The sequence below is a fragment of the Megalops cyprinoides genome, chromosome 1 (assembly GCF_013368585.1).
Source record: "Megalops cyprinoides isolate fMegCyp1 chromosome 1, fMegCyp1.pri, whole genome shotgun sequence".
Taxonomy (NCBI): domain Eukaryota; kingdom Metazoa; phylum Chordata; class Actinopteri; order Elopiformes; family Megalopidae; genus Megalops; species Megalops cyprinoides.
The window spans coordinates 13,429,221-13,436,651 of NC_050583.1; the positions used below are offsets into that span (position 1 = coordinate 13,429,221).

The 7,431-nt window shown below is 44.5% G+C and overlaps 1 protein-coding gene across 1 annotated transcript; it reads left to right on the plus strand.

The window, feature by feature from the left end:
• Positions 1 to 345: 345 nt before the first annotated feature.
• On the plus strand, positions 346 to 6,996 carry LOC118789433 (complement C1q tumor necrosis factor-related protein 1-like). Its single transcript, XM_036545855.1, has 3 exons — positions 346 to 382; positions 4,707 to 4,910; positions 6,258 to 6,996. The coding sequence occupies exons 2-3, from the start codon at positions 4,715 to 4,717 to the stop codon at positions 6,803 to 6,805; spliced, it is 744 nt and encodes a 247-aa protein (XP_036401748.1). The 5' UTR covers positions 346 to 382; positions 4,707 to 4,714; the 3' UTR covers positions 6,806 to 6,996.
• Positions 6,997 to 7,431: the final 435 nt, after the last annotated feature.

The window sequence follows — 7,431 nt, forward strand, 5'->3', positions numbered from 1 at the left end:
ACTGCCAAAGTATACACCTGCCAAACAACAAACTGGGTCAGATGGATTACCCGCTCTTTTGGAACATAAATTAATCTAATATTGTGTTCATGCTTTGGTCATTAGATGTGCTCTTTATGCGACTGTATGTGAAGTTATTCTCAGACTGTTACACAAAGGCAATACGACTTTTTGCGGGGGAGCGGGGTGTATGAGGAAAGCGAGGTTTGGGGGAAAAAGTGGGAGAATGATTTACCAAAAGAGGGAGAATTTGAAAAAAGAACCGTAGAGCATGTGGTGGAGAGAGAACGGGGGGGGGCTGAGTTAGGTATTTCTTTCTCTCTTTCTCTGTCTGACCAGCTGATCGACACGACGACGGCAGTTGCAGGACGGCTGCGAAGAGGTGAGTGGAGGATTTGTGTTGAGTAGACATTCTTTCCACCGAATTCATGGCGTTTATATTTACATCCAGGCGATGCCACGCCATCACATAGGTAACAATAAAACGCTCAGACATTGTGAGTATTCAAACAGCGTTTTACAGTGCAGTGAAAATGACAATGTTTTAAATTCAGGTTTTTAAGACTAAAAGTAAATTGTGTCGCTAAAAGATGCCTGTTTTCAGAAACAATCGAATGCTTAACGATAAGTTTTGGTTTTGGGACACGGCTACAGCTGGATTCAGCGATGCAAGCATTCGGTACTCTGCTCTCGTGTGCCACGCTGTAAGGCGATGCTTACATTTACGTTCTCTGACAGTCGTGCACTTATCAAAGGAATATGAAATTTCACCATCGTACACCATTAAGAAAACGAGGGATGTGTTGGGATTAAGTTATTATATAAATGAATCCTGTTGCACACCCATATTCGTGCGTCCTGGTTTAGCTGTAAAATGATGCAACACTATCTTGGCAATATGATGGGGCTGTCGAATAGTAACTAAATGGCAGCACTTTTCTTTTTCCAAACGTGGTCCTTAAGGATATGAGGTGAGAACAGGTGCAATTATGGTACTACTTTTAGATTACCGACGCCCAGAAATTAATGGTCCAAAGGAAAAGGCTAACCCTTGTCCCTAAAATGTGAATGCGAAGTCCTGCTGTGATGAACAGAACTGTCAGTTTTTTGTTACGACATGCAGTTATTTTTATAACTGGAAATGTAAAACCTCGTTATCAAAACTGGCACTAACTCAAAAAGTGGCTGAATAGGGAATTTATAAGAATGAAGTATCACCTCACTATAAAAGTTATATTCTCCTCTCACGGGGCAAGCAAATGAAGAGATTGTAGTAGAATCATGGCAGGGAAACGGACCTTGCGCTATCGGTTTCAAAGATTGAATAATGGTGCCCGTACAGCTACTAAATTAATCGTAGTAATCCCATGTTGTGCAAGGGGGGTGGATTAAATTTTCCAGTGTAATATTTATAATCGAAACTTTTCAAATTAACTATACAATTTCCTCAGACACTAGATAAACATTCCCAGATATTGATGCCAAGCATCACATCCTGTCCTTGAGTGTGCATAATATTGTCACTTGTGGATTGTGAAGACATAGCACACCCCAAGGCATTCTCTGCCTGTTAGCTTAAGTGTTTATTAATGTTTCTGTTGAGCTCATAAAGCCATTGTGCAGCTCCAACAGAGAACCTTTCCTAGAGAATTACCAAGAATCCTAACCTAATTACAAATGGATACGTGCATGAAACGAGCAAAGCAAAACTCGTGCTTGTTGATTTTCCCCTGTGCAACCCCAAAAGTTTCCATGTGAAAAATGTGTTCAGTTCATCGCAACTGCTGTTAACTTTTCTTTTTGGTCTTGTAAACACTGGGGATATCCTATTTGGGGTAGCCTGCAAAGACCCATTATGTGCAATGTCCAAGTTTAAACCTTCAGCATATGTTTCATGAAAAGAGGAGCCAGATTATGCCTAGAAAAGGGAAGCATGGACAATAAATGTCAGTTTGTGTCGGTAAGACACTGAACAGCTTTCACCCTCCCCCCTATGGGTGGATGTGATCCACTAACATTATTGTGTAGTTTGTGTTCTCATAACTATCTTTGACGGGTTACGCCGAATAGATAATAGATCAGTGAGTTGGCATCAGTATAGTCAGACTGGTTAAGTGATGGCATTACATTGTAATTAGGATGTTATACTCAGGTAGACACATGGTTTCAAGAATCAGTGGACCAATAGTTTCTCAACTGATTTTGTCAGCAACTCATTCTTTCTGCTTTGCTGGCATGCATATTCAGAGAAACCATCAACGATTATAGATTTACATCTTCCATATCTTATAACCCATATGTGAAGTTGGATTTTTTTTTTTTCACTGAAGTTCTTGAGATAAAGCAACAAGCTTAAGGGAGGATCAGAAAGAATCCGAAACCTCACTATTTCAGAGTCCACTGCTCTAATCACTGTAACACATGTTGCATTGACTGTACATTACACCCTGTGAAGATGATCTTAAAAACTCAGCATACATTTGCGACATATATGCTTTGTAGTTACTCTGATGGGTCTGTGGGACCTGTTATATTGTTATTTACATCCTATAAGCTATGAAAAAATTGTGACATCATCATCGTGATGACGAAAGGTGCTTAACTTTGATATTTGTAAAATGAGCGGTTGAAAGGTGCAGAAAGAATGCATCAGTGTTTCAAACATGGCAGGGTTTATTTCTGCTGTAAATGATGAATTCGCCTCTTTCCACAACACTGTAAATGTTCTGGTGTTCGTAATGTATTTAAAATCAAACACGACAACTTTGAGCTACAGTAATTAAGTGCCTGCAGCACTGTAAAGCATTGGCCAGCAGGGAGTATTGCATTTATTCAGGCCACAATACATGCCAAAGATAACAAATGGAGCGTTTTTATGTTTTAGCTGAGCTCTGGAAGACTGCTTGAATAGTGGCTGTTCAGATTTTGGCTCAAATCGGGCCTTTCCTGGAATTCAGATCCACCCAAAGCAAAGATGTAACATGTACAGCTTCAGTGCTGGCTGGTAGCACAACATTGCCTCATGCCACACTCAGTGAACCTGCCCTGATGTTCCCTCGCTGGGTCAGCAGAGTGCTGGGCTGTGGGGGATAAACCAGAACAATGTGTGTTCAGGCACTGAGACAGAGACTGAGGCAACACAAGCTTCCTGTAGGCAGGCCAAACGGGTGAGCAGGAAGGACCTGGGGGAGCACAACAGCAGCTGTATATGAGAATGGAGTGGATGTCATCTAATCTCAATTTGTGTAAGTCTGAAAAGCACACTTTTCACAGTGCATGTGTGGATATTAGTCTACTTACAGGGGTGCAGTGTATATGGTAGGGCAACTATTGGTAGAGAGGTATTGGAGTTGTAAATCTAAAGGCTGGTAGTAGTGCCCTGTGTCTTTTTCTATTGACAAGATGGCACTCGGCTGCATACGGTGTATATTTACACGGTAATTAGTAGAAACAGAGTGGGTTGGGGCACACAAACGCATGCAGACAGATGTGCGGTCTGGGCTCACTCTCCGTGCTTTTGGCGTGTCGGCAGCACCAGAAGCTGAGGCCGGCTGGTGTAGCTGCAGGCACGGGCTGAGTGAATCTGGCAGGCGGGGGGGGGGGGAGCCAGCAAGGCGCGTCGCCGCGGGCGCGGCACAGTAGAACGCGCGGGTCGGGCTGCAGCCAACGAAAACACGGCCCCTTCAGGAGCGACCCCTGATCTCACACAGCGGTGCTTCTTTCAGATCGCACTGCCCCTCGGAGCCGTGCAGAGAGGCCTGGCCCCCGTTTGCCAAGCTTGTATTTTCTTGGAAGCGATCTGCACTCTTTTTTTTTTTTTTTTTTTTTTTGCTCAGCTTGTTCAGGAAAACGAAGCGACCTGCAGCTCATTTCCCTGTTCATGTTGGGTCAGTTTTTGCCACACCTGCCAGCCATCAACTCCACCTCCTCATGTGGTGACAGCTCTATGCAGGGAATGAAAGAAAGAGCTCCTCTCAGCACACTTGCCTATAAAGAACTTGAATGTCTATAAAATCTTGAGCATGACATTTAAACCAGAGGAATTACCTGTAACTTCCATAATATATCTGCAGCTAATGTACATTATGCTGTTACATTACATTACATTATTGGCATTTAGCAGACACTCTTATCCAGAGCAACTTACATCAGTTACAATTTTTACAATGTTACCCATTTGTACAGCTGGATATTTACTGAGGCAATTGTGGGTTAAGTACCCCGCCCAAGGGTACAGCAGCAGTAATGCCCCAGTGGGGAATTGAACTGGTAACCTTTCAGTTATAAGTCCTGCTCCTTACCACTATGCTACACTGCCACTCCATACTGTGGGCCCCCCCCCCCCCCCCCCCCCCCACACACACACACACACACACACACACACACACACACACACACACACACACACACACACACACACACACACACACACACACACACACACACACACACACACACACACACACACTACACTGCAGCCATAGCATTAGCTGAGCAGATACTCTTATGCAGAGCAACTTACGTAATTTACACACCACCCATTAAGACTGTAATTCAGGCAACTTGAACAATGTGGCAGGTTTGCATTACAAGGCTTCAGCCTTACCACTGTGGCATACTGCTTGAGTGACGGGGCATCACAGACTAAGGCCACGTGACCTGAAGGTTGTCAAACTCACTAACATGTCACGCCTTTGAACCTCCAGGTGCCATCATGTTTGGGATGTTTCTGCCCGTTGTTCTGCTCCTCTCCTTGGTGGCCTCTGTTCCTTCCCCCTCCAAGGCCCCTCACAGACTCTGCCGACGCTGCTGTGACCATCTGGAGCCACCAGAGGGCTCCACTGCCCGCACTGCCACGCCATACCAGGTGCCTGAAGTCCGAACCTACATCAACATGACCATCCTCAAAGGTAAGTCCACTCTTAACCATCCACAAACTCAGGTCTCTCCTCCCAGCCTATGATTCAGCAATATGTTCTTAGTCTTCCAGCACTAAGCATGTGGTTACTTGACAAATTTAGGTATTTAGTGTGTTAAACAGGATCAAAACAGTATAGTGGCAGCCCGGCAGAAAGTGCTCTCATATAAACAGATGACACTGCACAAAGGCTAACTGTAACGTGTACACATGTATCTGTATCTGAGCACAGTGGCTAAAATAGCCCACAAGGTTTCACTTATTGTTTTATGGTGAGGTATTTAACGTTTGAGAATTTGGTAAATACTGTGCATTGTTCTGCTACAGCCCCTGACCAAAAGGCATGCTATGTTCTCACCCATTTCGGAGACCTCAGTGGGATTCTGTTCTAAAGAAATGAGATACTGGCTGTCTGCGGAGTGTGATTCACCAGTTAAAACTGCTGTCCTCAGGCTAAATGAGGCTGCTGTGTTTTGAAACTCTACATTTTCTGAGGAAAAAAAAAAAAGAAAAAAATCAAATTCCACCCCTAAGTTGATGAGAATCTGTGCCGGCCCAGCCTGCACTTTCAGCACTTAAACCTGGCAAGGAACTTGCTTATGTGGCAGGAACATGACCAATGTTGTGTGTGAGAGATAATTATAGCGCCTCAATGGGCTGTGCCGTAAGAAACAGCACACAAACTACAGACAATCCGCGCTGTTTCGCGAGCATAATCATTTACTCCATTTACGTGATTGGTGTCAATTATTCTGCGAATTATTTGTTTTATTGTTAATCAAGGGGGATAAAGGGGAACAGGTTGAAAGTAATGATAGATTTAAAGGTAATATTTCAGCCTCCCCTGTTTCCAGCTCACCAGCCGCCACTGGTGTGCATCCATGTACATTGCAGCCTGAGCATTACACTGAGCTAAATTAGGGAACACCTTGGAAGTCGGGTGAAAGTGTAGCTTTATGCAAGTAACTATCATCTGCATGTATTCACATGCCATGCTGGGAATCACCCATATGCTCTTGATGTTTCCCACTAGCTGGGATTTTCATCAGTTTTTTCCAAAGGTTTCCAGTATTATGTACATAAGAGTGTATTGAGTTGAGAAAGCTGAACCAGGCCTCTTGGTCTCGTTCCAGTTTCTGCCTGAACTCACTTGGTTGATGACAGAATCTGGGCCAAAAGTCAATTCACCTGTTTTTATTTATGTTATATCAAGCCCACAGCCATTGTTTATCATAACAGTACCCATGAGCGTACTGGGTCATGGTTTTTGAGGAAATGCCCATGTATGGTCTGTAGGATTGGCAAAGTTTGTTAAAGGGATTTTTTTTTTTCATTGTAGGGGACAAGGGTGACAGAGGGGAGAGAGGGACATCGGGGAAAGCAGGACAGGAGGGGCAGGCAGGGTCCCAGGGCCCCATGGGTCCCAAAGGAAGCAAAGGCCAGGCTGGTCCTCCCGGTGACCCCTGCAAGACCCAGTATTCTGCTTTCTCGGTGGGCCGGCGGAAGGCCCTGCACAGTGTGGAGTACTACCAGGCGCTGGTCTTCGACACCGTCTTCGTCAACCTCCACGAGCACTTCAACATGTTCAAGGGCAAGTTCTACTGCTACATCCCGGGGATCTACTTCTTCAACGTCAACATCCACACCTGGAACTTCAAGGAGACCTACCTGCACATCATGCAGAACGAGCAGGAGAAGGTGATCGTCTACGCCCAGCCCAGCGACCGCAGCATCATGCAGAGCCAGAGCATCATGCTGGAACTGGAGCAGAACGACGAGGTGTGGGTGCGGCTCTACAAGCGAGAGCGGGAAAATGCCATCTACAGCGACGACGTGGACGTCTACATCACCTTCAACGGCTACCTCATCAAGCCCAGTGTGGAGTAAACCCTGTGACGAGCCCCCAGTTTTAACCCCTCCATTAGTGGTCCTGTTATGTAGGTATTGGCAGGGCAACAGTCACAAAGTTGTTCTGTCTTAAATCTTAAAATCCAGATTTCATTAAAGCCATAGACACTAAGTAAATAGCTAGTAAGTGAACAAATAATGAGGCCTTGAGGGATTTTCAAGCCATTGCACCAACGCCATCATATCATTATGTACAGTACTTAATTTTACAAGTCCCTAATTGACCTGTTTAGTTAAACTGGTTCTCATTTTTTTTTTTATTAATATATGTAAATGATCCAGATTGTTAAACATGTGAAACAGCTGGGCTGTTCACCTTTAGCATCAGCATTAGCTGTTGATCATTTAAAGGTGTCTTGCAGGAATGATCTATTTATCAGGGGTTCAGGGTTAGAACTGAGGGGAACATGGACGGTGGATGTTTCTCTATGTCTTCACATCCTCCAAATCTCTGATAATTTGTTGCTGCGTTTCTGTTTCGCCGCCAAGAACAAGAGCACAATGTTAAAGTGCAAGATGCTAATCCTCTTCCACAAGGTTCGTCTAGACTCAGCAGAAACTGACTCTGGTGCTGTCTGTGGTAAAAGACTCCATGATTAATCCCC

Excerpts from the sequence above, each read along its gene's own strand:
- LOC118789433 (XM_036545855.1), top strand. The coding sequence starts at position 4,715 with ATGTTTGGGATGTTTCTGCCCGTTGTTCTGCTCCTCTCCTTGGTGGCC. Across the intron at positions 4,911-6,257 it reads CAACATGACCATCCTCAAAG|GGGACAAGGGTGACAGAGGG; the intron begins GTAAGTCCACTC and ends TTTTCATTGTAG.